At 44.3% G+C, this 18,839-nt stretch overlaps 1 protein-coding gene across 1 annotated transcript in view; it reads right to left on the bottom strand.

The window, feature by feature from the left end:
• EXT2 (exostosin glycosyltransferase 2) overlaps positions 1-18,839 on the bottom strand; it is a 120,497-nt gene that overhangs the window by 90,688 nt on the left and 10,970 nt on the right. The window contains exons 4-7 of the mRNA XM_068260821.1: positions 17,154-17,267; positions 15,484-15,679; positions 11,438-11,577; positions 3,362-3,455 (exon numbers count right to left, since the gene is read on the bottom strand). Coding sequence (XP_068116922.1) covers positions 3,362-3,455; positions 11,438-11,577; positions 15,484-15,679; positions 17,154-17,267 — 544 coding nt within the window. The remainder of the gene's footprint in view (positions 1-3,361; positions 3,456-11,437; positions 11,578-15,483; positions 15,680-17,153; positions 17,268-18,839) is intronic.

The raw sequence follows: 18,839 nt of genomic DNA, 5'->3' as shown, positions 1-18,839 counted from the left end.
AGGCATTTCCCTAAGTGGTCAGGCAGAAGCTTACACAGGAAGCATAGGTCTCACTGGCTGGTGCTTTTGAGGTAATCCACGCAGGCCCAGAGTAGTGTGCAGATAGGAGCAAGTGGCTGCCAGCCCCGCCCACTGACCAGCCATGGCTCTCTGACTGACGTATGACACGTTTCCGCCCACTTTCCACTATACCCGGTGACAGAATACCACAGGGGCCAAAAAAAAAAAAAAAAAAAACAGGTTTACTATAGCAGAGGTTCTATTATATCCAGACGTTCTATACCAGGCGTTACTCCCATATAGTTATAATGGAGATTGGCCGGGACCTGGACTTTAGTCTATTATACCACAATGTTTACTATATCGGAGTTTACTATAACAAAATTATACTGTATTGGACATTTTTTAATAGATTAGATGTTTGATTCGATAAATCAAACAAAAGTTAGGGCACCCTCTGCTGACATTTGATTGAAAGACGGAAGCATGTTTCGTGTATCGATCAAACATGGCGGAAGAGCAGGGAAGCAGCGAGTGTTGAGCGATCACATAGCTTAGTGCATCATGCGGTAAGAAGCTAGCAATCGCAGCTTTCTGATTGGAGGAATACGCAGGGACCTTAAAGACCGGTACACACACACGGGAATAAACTCGCAAGATAATTGAACGCTGAAAGATTGGTTCTGCATTATCATGCTATAAAACATGAATACATCCGATGTTGGATTCAATGAAAACATCAAGTCTAACAAAATGTAACACAATGGAGAACCCTTGTTTAATGTTCCGTTGGTTGATGATCACACAATGATCAGAAAATGCCGCTCTAATCCAATTGGTGGGGGTGATATACAATAACAACTTCTTAAAGGATACCAGAGCCGAAAGGCTCCGGTAAAAATGTAAGCTGCAGTGCTTAGGAGGTTAAAAAAGACGATACTTACCGCTCCGCTCGTTCTCAGCAGTCAGCTGTCGGTCTTTTCCTATACCTCCCGGTGTCCTGGCGGCTTGGCTGACCATTAACCCGGACAGTCTTCCCTGCTGCCCGGCGCATAATTACGGGGAGAAGTACGCACAATTCCCCGCCTCCTCCGTCCTAGCGTCTGCGCTCCACTGAAAAGCAAGCGCCAGATGCTAAGTGGAGTCGCGCAATTAGACGGCTCGGAATAAGGAACCATTTTCCTTACCTACTGTACCCTCCTCTGCCCTTCTGTTGTGGGCCACAGTGTTGCTCTACCGCCTCCTTCATAACAACAGAACGCATCACTAGTCTGCAGGCCAGCAGCTTGTCCATACAGAACTCAGCCCTGAACTGTCATCCGAGGGGTATTTGAATTTAACCAAACACTGAACATTCTAAGCAATTTATGTACTACAACCCTGTTCATCCACTAAGAAAAAACTGCAGTTCTGCACAAATTAAAAAACTGCCATTCGTTGTTATTGGACAAAATTCGAAATGAAGTGCCCAACTCCAAGATGTATACATCTGTATTAAATGTGACCAGAGCAAGAAATATTAGCCATTTCTACGTGCTGAGCAACAGGCCGTAGCGTGTGAAGAGGGCGACACCCAGAGGCTATCCAGGGAACTGCATCTTCAGCATGTGAAGAGGGAGACACTCAGAGGGAACTGCAATATGTGTAGAGGGAGACACACAGAGGCCACAGAGGGAACTGCAGCATGAGAAGAGGGAGATACACAGAGGGAACTGCAGCATGAGAAGAGGGAGATACACAGAGGGAACTGCAGCATGAGAAGAGGGAGATACACAGAGGGAACTGCAGCATGAGAAGAGGGAGATACACAGAGGGAACTGCAGCATGAGAAGAGGAAGATACACAGAGGCCACAGAGGGAACTGCAGCATGAGAAGAGTGAGACACACAGAGGGAACTGCAGCATGAGAAGAGGGAGATACACAGAGGGAACTGCAGCATGAGAAGAGTGAGACACACAGAGGGAACTGCAGCATGAGAAGAGTGAGACACACAGAGGGAACTGCAGCATGTGAAGAGTGAGACACACAGAGGGAACTGCAGCATGTGAAGAGTGAGACACACAGAGGGAACTGCAGCATGTGAAGAGGGAGACACACAGAGGGAACTGCAATATGTGAAGAGTGAGACACACAGAGGGAACTGCAGCATGAGAAGAGTGAGACACACAGAGGGAACTGCAGCATGTGAAGAGTGAGACACACAGAGGGAACTGCAGCATGTGAAGAGTGAGACACACAGAGGGAACTGCAGCATGTGAAGAGAGAGACACACAGAGGACACAGAGGGAACTGCAATATGTGAAGAGTGAGACACACAGAGGCCACAGAGGGAAGTCTCTGCCTATAAGGCTAGGGCCACACTAGGCACGGTTGCAGGACGGACACTGCAGTCCGGGATCAGGGGAAGAACCACCAGATCGCAAACTGATCCGTTTTCATAAAAAGTGCATCAGTTTTGCATCAGTTTCCGTTCAGTTTTTAACCCCCCAAAAAGGACAGAAAACGTCTCTATCATTAGGAAGGTAGTGGGAGGATTTTTTGAGCCAATAATAAGGTTCAGGCTATCAGTTGTTTCATCCGTTTTTGGTGCTATTTTGCCTGTGGAGATGGAGTTGTGTTTTCCCATTGCTTTTCACTACCCATCCGTGTATCCGTGGTCCGTAAAATTGGAGCAATTCCGGACCTTCCGTTCAGGTTTTGAGAACGGGTCCCCGCAAACGCAGACGGATCCGTTTTTTTCTTGGGTGAGGATGGCTGCTATTTTTAACATTAGTATCCAGGACTCAGTTTTTCATCAGGACTGAAAAACGCAGCCACGGATACGTTTCTGGACTAGCCCTAAATGCATAGCAGGCGTGGCTGATATAACCATAAAGCTCCCCCTAGAGGCAGTGGGTGAGACACACAGGGAAGAAGAGTGTAGCAGGTACAGTCAGAGCAACTTCTAAACAAAATGAACACAGTAATCAAGTATAACCTATGATTATCATGTCTTCCAGATGCCCACAGTCACCGGTCCCCCATGAATGCCTCCCCCTCCCCCCCCCCCCCCCCCCCGATAGGCAGACAGTTCCAGGTCAGCACATTATTTCAGAATGCAAAGTTTTCCATTTATTGCTTCATAAGCACATGAACATGACAATTGTTTCGCACCCCCTCCCCCGATAGGACAGTGAGTGGGATGTTTACATTGCCTGGTAGTGACTGAACATTCCTCACAGCACTGAATTCACCCTGTATGTAACTATAGCGAGGAGTCAGTACACCTGCTCTGCATGCTGGTTCCGGGATCAGCACAACAGCTGGGGAAGTAGCATTTCTCAATACTGTCTGCGTCCATTGTGACCTCTTGTTGCTCACCTGTCTCTGCATCTCCTCCACGTGACTCGGGGACAAGTTCTGCAGCACGCTGTACATCTCCAGCATCTTCTCCTCCGGGATCACCACCGCCGCTCTGCCAACACACACACAGCAAGTTCACCGACAGGCGTCGGAAAACACCAGTAATACAGTAATATAGCAACGGAAGAGCAACTTTACAGAAAAATATGAAAATCATGACATTGCTAACGTCAGAAGAAACAAAATACAAGATAGATCAAGAAATGATTGATACTTGCCTTATTCGTTCATGTTGTTTGATCCATCGTGAGCCTGCAGGTCAGCATCTTTAGTGCTGGCAGGCATGATTAAACAACAGACAGCACAAACTGCCTTTATCTATAAATACAATGTGATCGGCTAAAAGGTTATTTTGCTTTTTCAATGCACGGAACAAGGTACTGCTTGCTTGCCAACAGCACATTATCTCCTACAATGCATCGAGGTTCACAGACAGGAAACTGTAAGGACCATGGTAATGACATCACACTGTGGGAGGGGTTTCACCACAAGGGGCTCTATTCACAAAACTTCTCATAAATGACTTATTTATCACCTAATTGATAAAAATAACTTTCAGCACATTTACAAGCAAAATAATCGCTCAAAGTAAGTTGCTCCGGATTAACTTCATTTCAATATTACTTTTCTACCCTTAAAGGACAACTGAAGTTAAAGGGATATGGAGGCTGCCATATTTATTTCCTTTTAAACAATACCAGTTGCCTGGCAGCCCTGCTGATCTATTTGGCTGCAGTAGTGGCTGAATAACACCAGAAACAAGCATGCAGCTAATTTTGTCAGATGTGACAATGTCAGAGTACCTGATCTGCTGCATGCTTGTTCAGGGGCTATGGCTAAAAGTATTAGAGGCAGAGGATCAGCAGGATAGACAGGCAACTGGTATTGCTTAAAAGGAAAAAGGACCGCCTTCTGTTAGCCCGGAGATCAATGAATGGGAAAACAGTTCCCATTCATTGATCTAAGTCCCTGCATGAAATACCGACACTGTCAAAGAGACGGCTCTGTCTTTCACAAAGCCCCTACCGTCTCACTTCAGTATTGCGTAGTAATACTATGTATTTAGAAGTGAGCTACGAGGACATCTTGTGGCCAAATAGTAAATTTACATCTGGAAATAAAAATTTCCATATAATGACATTTTTACTTTAAAAAATTAGCCCCTTACCTCCCACACTCCCCGATAGGCACGCACGGACGCACGCACGCACAATTTTTATTTTTGTAAAAAGAAGTAAAAAATTAAAAATGACATGAATGACCTTAGGGACTGAACTTTTTTTTTTTTTTTTAATATGTATGTAGTAAATTATATAACTTATTTTTAAAATTATGGCCCATAAGTGATGGCCGCAAACCTGAAAAAAAGCACCTTTATTTCCAAATAAAATATTGCCGCCATACATTGTGATAGTAAGATAATTTAAATGGTGTAATAACCGGGACTCGTGGGAAAATAAAATACATGAGTTTTAATTATGGTAGCCTGTATTATTTTAAAACTATAATGGCCGAAAACTGAGAAATAATGATTTTTTTCCATTTCTTTCTTAACCTCCTTGGCGGTATGGATGAGCTCAGCTCGTCCATGTACGCCAAGGAGGATTGCTCAGCCCCTGGAGGGTCTTTTTACTTACTTTTTTTTTCAGAACATGTAGCTAGCACTTTGCTAGCTACATGTTCTGTCCGATCGCTTCCGCTACCCGCCGATCCGCCGCTAAAGGGCCGTTCCCCTCCCCCCCCCCAAAATGCCTAGCGCAGCCTGGCAAATCAGCGCTAAGCTGCGCAATGGGAAGGATCGGAGCTACCCATGATGTCATGTCCGATCATCACCATGGTGATGGGAGAAGTGACGATAGGAAGTCACGCTTCTTGCGGGATCTCGGACGCGTAAGTATGACCGGCGGGGATTGGGGGGTGGATGCGGACGGCAAGGCGTACTGCTGTAGCTAGCAATACGCTAGCTACAGCAAGAAGAAACAAAAATATTTAACCAAAACGGTAATGCGTACTTATGTACGCATTACCCAGAACTCCATGGAGGTTAATATTCCCGTTAAAAAGGATTTAGAATAAAATAATTCTTAGCAAAATGTACCACCCAAAGAAAGCGTAAATGGTGGCGGAAAAACAAGATATAGATTATTTCATTGTGATAAATAGTGATAAAGTTATAGGCGAATGAATGGGAGGTGAAAGTCGCTCGGACGCAGAAGGTAAAACGACACTGAAGGCTGAAGTGGTTAATTATATATTTGCTCTTTGGGAGCTTAAAATGTAGTATAGATAAAGTGAAAACAGAGGAAAACAGGTGAAAAAGCTTTGTGAATCCTGCCTGTTATCAGCCACACAGCGCCCCTGATGATTCATTTGAGAAAAGGTAAAGATTTATCATGGAAAAGGGGGCATAAGCTACTGACTGGAATGAAGTTTAATCCTTGGTTAAAGTTCCTCTTTAAAGTTGTCTGGTGTTAGGTGGAGGAGGATTGCTACTGTTACCTGGGTCTTATCAGAGCAGGAAAGAAGACTATATAGAGTAGGGATTGGTCAGTGAAATGCTTATATTTCCATGCTTGAAAATTTAAAGAGAATCTGTACTCTAAAATTCTTACAATAAAAAGCATACCATTCTATTCATTATGCTCTCCTGTGCCCCTCTGTGCTGTTTCTGCCACTCTCTGCTGCAATCCTGGTTTGTAATGAACAGTTTTAGGCAGTGTTTACAAACAAAAGACTGGCTTCTAACCAGAGTATGATAGGCTAAGAAATAGCTTACTGTGTGACTGATGCAGAGCTTGGAGAGGGTATGTAAAGCTTCTGCCAATGACAAGCAGTGCTGCACATTCCACACATTCCAGCCTCAGTTCGATAGACACGAAAGAGGAAAGGAGATAAGATTTATTACAGAGACAGTGCAACTAGAAAATGCTGCAGTAAGACAGACCACATTAGAACAGGTATAGGAACTTCTGGATAGAAAAAAATAAGGCTCAAAATTGTTACAGAGTCTCTTTAACCACCCTGGCGTTCTGATTAAATCGCCAGGGTGGCTGCGGGAGGGTTTTTTTTAAATAAAAAAAAAACTATTTCATGCAGCCAACTGAAAGTTGGCTGCATGAAAGCCCACTAGAGGGCGCTCCGGAGGCGTTCTTCCGATCGCCTCCGGCGCCCATAATAAACAAGGAAGGCCGCAATGAGCGGCCTTCCTTGTTTTGCTTACATCGTCGCCATAGCGACGAGCGGAGTGACGTCGTGGACGTCAGCCGACGTCCTGACGTCAGTCGCCTCCGATCCAGCCCTTAGCGCTGGCCGGAACTGTTTGTTCCGGCTACGCTGGGCTCGGGCGGCTGGGGGGACCCTCTTTCGCCGCTGCACGCGGCGGATCGCCGCGCTGTAGCGGCGATCAGGCAGCACACGCGGCTGGCAAAGTGCCGGCTGCGTGTGCTGCTTTTTATTTCATTAAAATCGGCCCAGCAGGGCCTGAGCGGCAGCCGCTGGCGGTGTTGGACGAGCTGAGCTCGTCCAGACCGCTCAGCTGGTTAATACAAAATTGTGTGCAGCTTGGAATAAATAGTCTGAAGAAGGCTTACTAGGTGAAAGTTTCCAGTTTTACTCTTAGGCCTCGTCCAGACTATGCGTGCTGCCGTGTGCATTTTGGCAGCGTGTATAGTGTGCGACACGCAAGAACGGTAGAAGGGCATAGACGGCCCTTCTACCGTTCCCATATGCGCTGCGCAGCAGTGTGATGCGATATTGCGCTGCTGCATACATTTTCGGGAATCGCAGCGCAGCGTACAGTAGCGCAGATGGCGTGCGATCACACGCGCTGTGTTCCGATCGAACAGCCATCTGCGCTGAATGATCTAAACGAGCCCTTCAAGTGAACCAGAGACGAAGCACCCTCATGTATTTTACCATATATATCAGTGGGAACATTAGAGAAAACACCCACTCTGCTCTCTTCGTTTCATCCTTCACTGCTCAGCCTGCTTGTTATCAGCCCTGATAAAATCCCCGACTGAGCATTCAGTCTGCCTTTGCTCAGGAATCATTGTAGGCGAGTCTGTCTTCTCTGATGTCTTTTCAAGCCCAAGCCTGCCCCCTTCTGGCTCTGCTTTCCTGTCCTGTATAATTGCAGCATCACAGAGAACTGTGATGAGATGGGAGGAGCTGCTGGAGCGGAGGAAGGAGATATGCCTGTGTCTGCTAATGTAAGGATATATTGAATTTTTTTTTAATCTACATTTGTTAGTCATAAGAGGTTTTTAGAAATGTTTTTTTTTCTTTTTGCACACAGCCCACTAAATGATATGCTTTTCTGATGAACTGTGTTTTGCATGGAGTTTTAGTAAAAAACAAACAAACAAAAAACGGCACTCCAGAGTGGCGAAAATACCAGGTATAGTATTTATTTTGTAGACTCTATTAAGGGATGTGTTTATTTTGTGCCAAAGCGTTCATTTCTGGTTTCCTTTAAATAAAAAAAAAAATCTAAAGTTCACCAAAAAAACAACAACAAACAAACAAAGATTTTGATCACCCAAATGGTCCCCACCAGCCAGCCATCGTGCTCCCTCCCCCAAAAATTGAAGCTGGAGCCTGGCACTGGCCAGCCCTTATTGTTTGGGGTCTTTTGAGTGCGATTCTTTTGGGGGTGTCTGCTTTCCTTGGTGAGGGCTCTACCTGTCCTGATGCATTCTATTGTCAACTCACTTTACTTTTTAAACTGTATTGTGTAGCTGCCCAGACACTATTTACATTGACTTTTTTTTTTTATTAACTGGTTCTAGGGCTTATGTTTGGAGTAGGGCTTTTGTTTCAAGCACCTTCTCATTTTGGGGTAGGTACTATTTTCAGGGAAATGAGGTAGGAGCACGACGGCACCTGTGCAGTAAGCAGAAGACGCTTGTTCAGGAAAGGTTCCGAGTTACGGGGCGGGGGTGGGGCTGTACTCACACAGGTGCAGTTCAGTTGCACTTGGAATATAGTACATGGCGGGGAGTGCAGCCGCAAACTAAGAGTCCTGGTCAATGGAGCCGAGGAGGACAGGGGAAGCCTCCGGCCTATCCAAGTAACTTAACAAGTAAGTATCTTACTTGTTTACTTTGGGACACTACAGGTTTAATTTAGGACAGAGCAAGATAAGAACACAGCTGGGTAGGAGCACGGCTGCAGGCAAGCGCAGCTACACAAGGGATTTTTATTTTGACAAGTTCAGTTAGAAATGAACCTCTTGAGCCCCAGAAGTTTATATCCCCCCTAGTGACCAGGCCATTTTTTACAACTTTACAGCATTTCACAACTTTAACGGTTTATTGCTCGATCATACAACTTAGCACCCAAATGAATGTTACCTCATTTTCTTCTCACAAAGGCACAGACTAACCAGCAAGCTCATGGTGACCCAGAACTCATTGGAGTGTGTAAGGGACTACAATGGTCCTAAAATCCCCCTTACTAAGATGTTAAGAAAAACGAAAGATTGCTTTCCTAAAACAGAAAGAATTTGCGATAATTCAGGTTGGAGTGAGCTTGAGATGTCTCCCAGGCACCACTGCTGAATATATGCAAATTAACCATTGTACCCTTAGAAGCTAAACACACCTCCAGAACCGCTGGAATGCAATGGTGTGTCAGCTTGTTAATTTGTACAGAGCCATAATAATCCAACATGCATACAGACTGTTTCGGATTGTTTGATCTTCATCAGTGCATGGCATGGATTAAATTTGGCTCTATGGAGTAGGGCTTGTGAATCCGAGAGGCACAGACTAACCAGCAAGCTCATGGTGACCCAGAACTCATTGGAGTGTGTAAGGGACTACAATGGTCCTAAAAGCCCCCTTACTAAGATGTTAAGAAAAACAAAAGTTTGCTTTCCTAAAACAGAAAGAATTTGCGATAATTCAGGTTGGAGTGAGCTTGAGATGTCTCCCAGTGCATCACTGCTGAATATATGCAAATTAACCATTCAGCAGTGATGCTCTGGGAGACATCTCAAGCTCACTCCAACCTGAATTATCGCAAATTCTTTCTGTTTTAGGAAAGCAAACTTTTGTTTTTCTTCTCACAAATAGAGCTTTCTTTTGGAGGTATTTGATTACTGCTGCTTATTTATTTTTAATTAAAAAATACCAAAATTTTTGCAAAAAAACCAACAAATTGGCCCTAGACTACGATACATACACTACACTATACATAAATAGACATATGCCTATGATAAGGGTTACAGGTAGATTGTGAGCCCCTCCAAGGGACAGTTAAAGTGGATCTGAGATGAACTTTTACTCATTGCATAATTGTGTTCCTTTCCTATAGTTTATAAGGCATTCCTCAAGCCAAATACTTTTTTTGTCTTGTTTTAATACTCTAATTCCCTATAAACTAAACAAGCCACACCCACAGGTTTTCAGAGAGCCAAGGCACTATCAGACAGTAGCAAGGGCTCATGGGAGCTCAGTCTGGGCAGGAGGAGGGGGAGGTGTTACTAGCCAGAGATTTCAGAGGCAGAGGGGAGGAGGGAGGAGGGAATATGTTTTTTTCACAGGCCAAGTACTCAAGAAGCAGAAAAGCTTGCCTGTGTGTAATGTTTACAAACAACATGACTGCTGTCATTGTATCACAGGAATACATAATCATATTCTATTAAAGATGTTTGCAGCTAGATTTGCTGTGTAAACTATCTAAACTTTAGTTAAGATATATAGACAAGTTACTCGTTATAGTTAGTTTTTCATCTCAGATCCGCTTTAAGTGACAAGACTATACTGTGCACAGCGCTGCAGAATATATGTAAATATGTATAAATACTTAGATTGCTGTTTACAAAAAGTGTGCAAGCGGCAAATCTCGTTCCTCAGGAACGTCGCTGAGAAACGAGAGGGCCTCTCTCCCGCCACCAATCTGCTTTAGGCGGCCAGGAAGAGGTTAAAGCAAAACTGAAGCGAAAAAAATTATGAGATAATGAACTGTATGTGTAGTATGGATAAGGAATATAACATTAGTAGCAAAGAAAATAGTCTCATTTTTTTTTTCAGTTATATAACTTTAAAAAAAAACCACATTGCTTCATTTTATCCTATTTGCAGTTTACAAACCACATTCTGTCTTTGAAGCTATAAAACAAAGCAAAGATAACGTCCCTTTGAACTTTCCTGCAGTAAAACATTATCTCAAGCTGTCTCTCACTGTTTTATAGCTGTGCTTCAAAAAACAGGACTGAATTTGACCCAGTGAGTTTGAATAGCTCAGAGAAGCTCTTTTGCATGGATAACAACTGAAGTTTCTTGACTCTTCCTGTACTGGATATCAACATGAGACTTTTTTTCTTTGCTACTAATGTTCTATTTTTTCATTGTACTAGACATACAACTCATAACATTATTTTCACTTCAGGTTTGCTTTAAAGGATACCTGAACTGACATGTGACATGATGAGATAGACATGGGTATGTACAGTGCCTAGCACACAAATAACTACGCTGTGTTCCTTTTTTTCTTTCTCTGCCTGAAAGCTAAATATCAGGTATGTAAGTGGCTGACTCAGTCCTGACTCAGACAGGAAGTGACTACAGTGTGACCCTCACTGATAAGAAATTCCAACTATAAAACACTTTCCTAGCAGAAAATGGCTTCTGAGAGCAAGAAAGAGATAAAAAGGGGAATTTCTTATCAGGGAGGGTCACACTGTATTCACTTCCTGTCTGACTCGGGACTGAGTCAGCCACTTACATACCTGATATTTAACTCTTTCAGGCAGAGAAAGAAAAAAAAAGGAACACAGCCTAGTTATTTGTGTGCTGGGCACTGTACATACACATGTCTATCTCATCATGTCACATGTCAGTTCGGGTATCCTTTAAGCTTTATCATTCACAGTAATAAACACAACTGTTTGGAGAATTTGCCTAGTTCAGTTCTGGATTTAGTTAGAAGGTCCAGGTATGCCCTCAGTGTCTCCCTGATGTGCAGCTTATATATAAAGGGTATAGTTTAGCTTCTCTAAGGAAAGCCTGAATAGCTCTGCAGGATTACCTCTTCCAGTCCAGCACCTCGGAGAAGGGAAGCACGTAGGAGTCGGCGATGACGACCGGGACACAGCCGGCCTGGAGGACGTCGCTGAGAACCGTGTGACCCAGGCGGGCGCTCCGGAACACCAGGCAGAAGGTGGCTTCCTGCAACGGCAAACACGGCTCACTGATTATTATTATATCCTCCTATATAACAACTCCACCTTGGGGGAGCCTGATAACCACTTCAACTACATACAGACTTATATAGCCAATTAAGGAGTAACTGTCGGGCATAAAATCAAAAATCAATAATGAATTTTTATCTGGTAAACAAGTAATGAGAATGCTAATCAGGCAATCCAAAAGCTAAAATCACTATTCCTTTTCTTGTTGATAAATGATCATTCCCCAGTTTACCTGACTCTTATTTGGTACGTTGCCGCACAAAGGAAGTTGCAGGGCAAGCTTGGTTTGTCTTTTTTTGCTTCTCTACTTCCCCTCAGACTTCACTAATGCAGCCTGATTGGCTGAAGCCTCTTTCCCTCCTGTTATCCTCTCCCACACCTCTGTTCCTCTCTGATTGGCCAAAATTTCTCAGGCTGAAACAATGCACTTTCTATAGTGAAGGTTGGGCAAATCAGGCAGAGGAGACTAAGGGCGGATATTACATCACGACTGGCTTCAAAATAGCCACAGTAAATATGGAAACTGTTTAGAATAAGATTCTCTACTTTTCCTTTATAAAATTCACAGGAATCATAACGTGGACAGTGCAATACATCTGTTATGTAAGTAGAGCAAGTATTTATCTACTTATATATTTGTTTTTTTTTCATGAGATAGTATGGCTGACAGCTCCTCTTTAAACAATGCAGATTGCTTGGCTGTCCTGCTGATCCTCTGCCTCTAATGTTTTTAGCCATAGACTCTGAACAAGCATGCAGATTGAAGATTCTGATTGTGAAGTGTGACTGGATCAGCTGCATGCTTGTTTCAGGTGTGTGATTCAGACACTGTTGATGCATGAAAGATCAGCAGGACAGCCAGGCAACTCATGCTTCTCATTGTGTGTAAAGGCATTACCAAGATATCTGTGTTCCCTTATCCACACATTATGCCTGGTGGCTAGCATTACCAGCAGATCTGTGCTCTGCTATCCACACATCATGTCTGGTGCTCAGTATTAACAGCAGATCTGTGCTCTGCTATTCACACATTATGTCTGGTGGTCGGCATTACCAGCAGATCTGTGCTCTGCTATCCACACATCATGTCTGGTGGTCGGCATTACCAGCAGATCTGTGCTCTGCTATCCACACATCATGTCTGGTGGTCGGCATTACCAGCAGATCTGTGCTCTGCTATCCACACATCATGTCTGGTGGTCGGCATTACCAGCAGATCTGTGCTCTGCTATCCACACATCATGTCTGGTGGTCGGCATTACCAGCAGATCTATGCTCTGCTATCCACACATCATGTCTGGTGGTCTGCATTACCAGCAGATCTGTGCTCTGCTATCCACACATCATGTCTGGTGGTCGGCATTACCAGCAGATCTATGCTCTGCTATCCACACATCATGTCTGGTGGTCTGCATTACCAGCAGATCTGTGCTCTGCTATCCACACATCATGTCTGGTGGTCGGCATTACCAGCAGATCTGTGCTCTGCTATCCACACATCATGTCTGGTGGTCGGCATTACCAGCAGATCTGTGCTCTGCTATTCACACATTATGTCTGGTGGTCGGCATTACCAGCAGATCTGTGCTCTGCTATCCACACATGTCTGGTGCTCAGTATTACCAGCAGATCTGTGCTCTGCTATCCACACATCATGTCTGGTGATCGGCATTACCAGCAGATCTGTGCTCTGCTATCCACACATCATGTCGGGTGACCAGCATTATCAATAGACACTCTTTATCAGACACTCTTTATCAGTGTAAAATCTTTCCTCTCCCTGATTTACTTTCAGAAATGTATCACTGGTGGTAACATCTTACTGCTGGCAGGTGCAGCCCTGAATTTTATTTTGTTTTTAAAACAAGTCTTTAGAAACAACCCCCGGTCTCCCAGAGACTTCTGGGGCAGAAGGCGGGCGATTTTATATCCTAGGCTAAGCATCACTGAGAGGGCGGGTCAACACATCAATATACAGATCTAGGAAAGGTTGCCGATGCTAAAAACCAGGAAAAGTGGGTATCCTGAATAATTTGCTGCATTCTACTATCTGTCACTACAGGGCCTCTTTAATTCCAGACAGATACCTTTGCAGATTGCTTGGCGTCTGTGCTGTGTCCTTGTATTGGTGATTACGGATTACAGATATTTTGCACTGAACTCTAATTACATGGCGTCCGATTATGTAGACATGATCTATGGTTCGGTTCCTACTTGAGCGAAAGCAAACGACACGGTAAAAGCGCGTCTGCTCGCGATGCACTGCCCTCCGTCGCACGTCCACGTCGTACTGCATCCGCTCTGTCCAGGGAAGAGCCGGCATAACAGACCGGAGGCAGCCAAGGGCATGGGCCTCCCCATTGGTTTACAACAGACCAATTCTCCCTAGCAACAGAGAGGATTTTCATTGGTCCACCATCAATCAATGAGAATCCCCCCTGTAGCTAAGCTGGATTCCCATTGGTCTGCTGTAATCCAGTGGGGAGCTCCATGCTTTCGCCAGGCCCCCGTCTGTATATACCAGCTTGTCCCCTGTAGTGGAGCGAGCGGCGGGGGAACCGAGGCCATGGGACAGGTGAGCATTTGCAATTCATATGTGGCGACCGGCCCAGTGAGAACAGATAATGCCCGTTCCCGTAGGCCGTCATTGCGCCAGTGCACTCTGCGTATTTCACTCCATTCCGTAAAAATGCTGCAGGTCGGGATTTTGCGTTAGTCTCGCAACGTGGCAAACAGATCGGGATTTTCCACAAGTGGATCCTACTTTTAAAGTGGACCTGAACTCTTGCACTGGACATAAGAAAAACAGAGAGAAATGCACCCAGTTTGTGTTTAGAGTAAAGAGCCTGTCTAATTCCCCCTCGTCTGCATGTAATCACAACTGTAATTTGATCTCTCAGCCGTGTCAGCACAGGAATCTCAGCAGTTCTCAGCAAACCTAGCTTATTTGTGAACATAGAATGTTATCCCTATGGGCCTGATTCACAAAGCGGTGCTAACAGTTAGCACCGTGGTGAAAAGCCCTTTATCACGCTTAAACTCAGTTTAGGCGTGATAAGTTTAGGCGTGATAAGTTTAGGCGTGATAAGTTTAGGCGTGATAAGTTTAGGTTTGATAAGTTTAAGCACCAACTGGGCTAGCACCGCAGTGCACAGCTGATCAAAAGGTTTGCGCTAGCAAAGTCTGGTGCACATTGCATAGAGTTTAATGGCGCTGCTTTGCGTGCGGGACTTTGCGCGCGATCTAAACTTATCTAAACTTATCATGCCTAAACTTATCATGCCTAAACTGAGTTTAGGCATGATAAAAATGGTTATCACGCCTAAAGTCTTTAACTGGGTTATCATCGCTTTGTGAATCAAGCCCTATGTCTGCTTCCATGAAAGCAGGAAGTAGACACTGCAGATTTATTGCAGGACTTGTACGAGTTCTAACAAGCAATTTTTTTTTCTTGTTATTATGTTGTTGCCTATCTTTTAGAGCAGAGGGGAAATTCGGAGTTCAGGTCCGCTTTAAAGTGGAATGAAACCCAGCATTTCTTCTTTGCTCCACAAGATTATTTACAGCATGTAATATACTACTAACACAATTTTTTTTTTTTTTTAGCAAAAAAAGCATTCAAAGGGTTAAATTACAGGACTGACTTTTTCTCCTGCAGGGGCAGCCGCATCTGAACTGGTGATAACCTTATCTTGTGTTTACATTCTTCACTTGATACAATTAAGTAAACATTCTCTTAGGCCTGGTGCACACCAAACCCCGCTAGCAGATCCGCAAAATGCTAGCAGATTTTGAAACGCTTTTTCTTCTTTTTCTGCAGCGTTTCAGCTAGCATTTTGCGGTTTTGTAAAGCGGTTTTGGATCGCTGGTCCGGTCACATTACCTGCAGGATCTGCGGATAGTCGTGCACGGTGTTCTTGTGGCAGCGCTTGCGGTGCGGCGACGCCTCCTCTGACAGGTTGCTGCATTTATCCAGGATGAGGACGGACTCCCCATTCTCCGCTCGGATCGTCTCCAGGTCGGCTCGGAACTCGGGGTGCAGGGTGGTCTGAGAAGAGAGGAGGAAGATGGAGCGAGGGCTGCGGGGGGAAGGAGAAGAGGGGTGATCAGGAGTCGCCACACTATGGAAACTGCAAACCTTCAACCCTTCACATCAAATCAGCCCTTCACAAGAGTCTCTAATATGAGATGGTTCTGTAAGCCTGGAATCTATACTCTGCGCTGCTCCTCACCCCAGGGTGCTGCTTCCAGGCAAGGAGTGTGCTTTTGTGCAGGACTGAGGAGTCGGTACAAGAATCATCCGACTCCTAAGTTTATGAAACCTCTAACTCCAGGCAACCAAAATTGCTCCGATTCCGCAGCCCTGCTTTTGTGGTGCTGGCTGCACTGATCTCCTTTCCTGGGGGCACGAGGAGGCCTACACCTGGCACCCCTGTTAACACGTAAGCATGTTTACATGGACCGACACCTCTAAGGGCTTGTTCACACTAAGATCGATTTCGCTCTTTTTAGTGCTGGCGATTTTAAAAGCACTAGTGCAATGGTTGCTTATCTAAGTATTCTCACATAAGCTATGAGCTTTCTATCCCAATCGCAAATGTGGCTCCTGCGCCATTTTCTGCGCGTTTGCGATTCAATACAAAATATAGGGAAATCGCTAAACGCTGGATAAAGCGATCTGAATTGCGATTTCCCGAGCGCTTTCATGAATAAATACATTGTATTTATTCATTTCCGGGTCAAAGAGTTCACTTCTTGCCTGACGCCAGGAAGTGAAAAAAATCATTGTGCACAAAAGCGCTTATAAAAGCTCTTTTATAAGTGAAGATCACTCAGAAAGCGCTTCTGAAATAGCCCTATAAAATCGCTCAGCGCTCGCTATAGCGCTGACAATTTATAATGTGACCAAGGCCTGAGGCTTCCCAATAATACACTAACATTTGTAAAGCGCGTTTTGCTCTCTGAGAAATCTACATTTTATATGTACAGATTTTAAATATTACTTTTTTTGCTATAGTCCTTTAAAGCGGATCCGAGATGAAAAACTAACTATAACAAGTGACTTGTCTATATATCTTATCTGAAGTTTAGATAGTTTACACAGCAAAGCTAGCTGCAAACAGTTTTAATAGAATATGATTATTTATTCCTGTGATACAATGACAGCTGCCATGTTGTTGTAAACATTACACACAGGCAGGCTTATCTGTATCTTGAGCCATCAGCTTAATCCCCTCTCCTCCGCCCTCCTCCCCTCTGCCTCTGAAATCAATGGCTAGTAACACCTCCCCCTCCTCCTGCCCAGACTGAGCTCCCATGAGCCCTTGCTACTGCCAAGGCTCTCTGAACCTGTGGGCGTGGCTTATTTAGTTTATAGGGAATTAGAGTATTAAAACAAAACAAAAAAAGTATTTGGCTTGAGGAATGCCCTATAAACAATAGGAAAGGAACACAATTATGCAATGAGTAAAAGTTCACCTCGGATCCACTTTAAGACTGATTTCTACTAAAAATAAAAATCTGGCACCAAGTTATAAATTCAGGCATGCTCACCCTGGGGCCCGGTCAGGTAAGTTTACTTCGGACAGCGGACTGTAGACTGGAATACTGACATCATATCCCTGGCGATACGTCCACGAGGAGAACCCGCCACCAGCCAACAGCGCTCTGGAAGACAGAATAATGCAGACACAACATAAACAAAAAGCACAGTAATAAAGCAAGTGGTTGGAGTAGAAATAAAATGGCACATATTACGGCTAAGGTTCAAGTGAAATTCAGGGAAAGTTTACGAAACCTACAGCTGGTTGCAGAAAACATGATTACCGCCTACCTAGGAAGGCTCGCTCCTGATCCCACTGGTAGGACATTAGACTATGACAAGATTTAGAGTGTAAGATCCTCTGAGGACAGTCTAGTAACATGACTATGTACTCTGCACAGTGCAGCAGAAGATGTCAATGCTATATAAATACATATTAATAATATGGTAGGACATTAGTCTATGACTATGGTAGGATTAGATTGTGAGCTCCTCTGCGGACAGTCAGTGACGTGACTATGTACTCTGTAAAGTGCTACAGAAGATGTCAGTGCTATACAAATACATAATAATAATATGGTAGGACATTAGGCTATAACTATAGTAGGGTTAGAGTGTGAGCCCCTCTGAGGACAGTCAGTGACATGACTATGTACTCTGTAATGTGCTGCAGACGATGTCAGCTCTATATAAATACATAATAATATGGTAGGACATTATGCTAGGTACACACTGAGATTTTCTGGCAGATCGATTATATCGACCATGTCCGATCTGATTTCCGATCGATTACCGACTGTTTTCTGTTCACCCTTATTGGAAATCGCTCGGAAATCATATCGGACATGTTAAAAATAATCGATCTGACACCCAATCTGCCAGAAAATCTCATAGTGTGTACCTAGCATTAGACTATGACTATGGTAGGATTAGAGTGTGAGCTCCTCTGAGATCAGTCAGTGACATAACTATATACTTTGTAAAGTACTGCATAAGATGTCATTGCTATATAAATGCATAATCAGAAATTCTGAATGTCAGATAAGCTAAGCATAGACAGAAGTAGTGGATTGCGGAGAGCACTGCTCAGGCTGATAAGCAGATGGATTCCCATCACAGGAACACAAGTTATGCGGATGCAGGGAGTGCAGGTGGGGAGGATGATGAAGTCAGCAGCAGAGAGACAGAGCAGCAGTCTGCAGGCAGACATAGTATAGCAGGTATAGGTCACACATGGTGATAACATCTCATGTAAGTGGCACTATGTGAGCTGCTGTAAGGACCTGTCAGCAACCACTGACTATAATTGCCATTATTGCAGAAGATTACCGATCCCATCTCAGAGACATCAGGGTGAGCATCAGGTCAGGCTGCAGACACCACAGGGGGCGACATCTACACAGGACCCCTCTCTGAAGAATACACCCATTATATAAAGCACCAGCGTGCTTCTGCTGGTGCGTCTCCAGCACCCCCAGGTAAACAGGGCGATCGTAAGGTAAGCAGGGGGATATCCCGCAATGGACAGATTTGTTGGTACCCTCATAGCTCCCTAAAAAATTGCTTTCTAGTTACAGAAAAGTGAAGGAATAAAGAGTGAATGTCCCACGTATATTCGCTGAAATGTCAATGAGTAAAGGTAAGTGTGAAACGAGATAAATCAATACCTATTCTACAGAGGTACCGTTTCCCCAAAA

This window comes from Hyperolius riggenbachi, chromosome 11, assembly GCF_040937935.1.
Source record: "Hyperolius riggenbachi isolate aHypRig1 chromosome 11, aHypRig1.pri, whole genome shotgun sequence".
Lineage (NCBI taxonomy): Eukaryota > Metazoa > Chordata > Amphibia > Anura > Hyperoliidae > Hyperolius > Hyperolius riggenbachi.
Note: the sequence above shows the minus strand (reverse complement) of the source record. Positions and strands in the feature narration are given on the sequence as shown.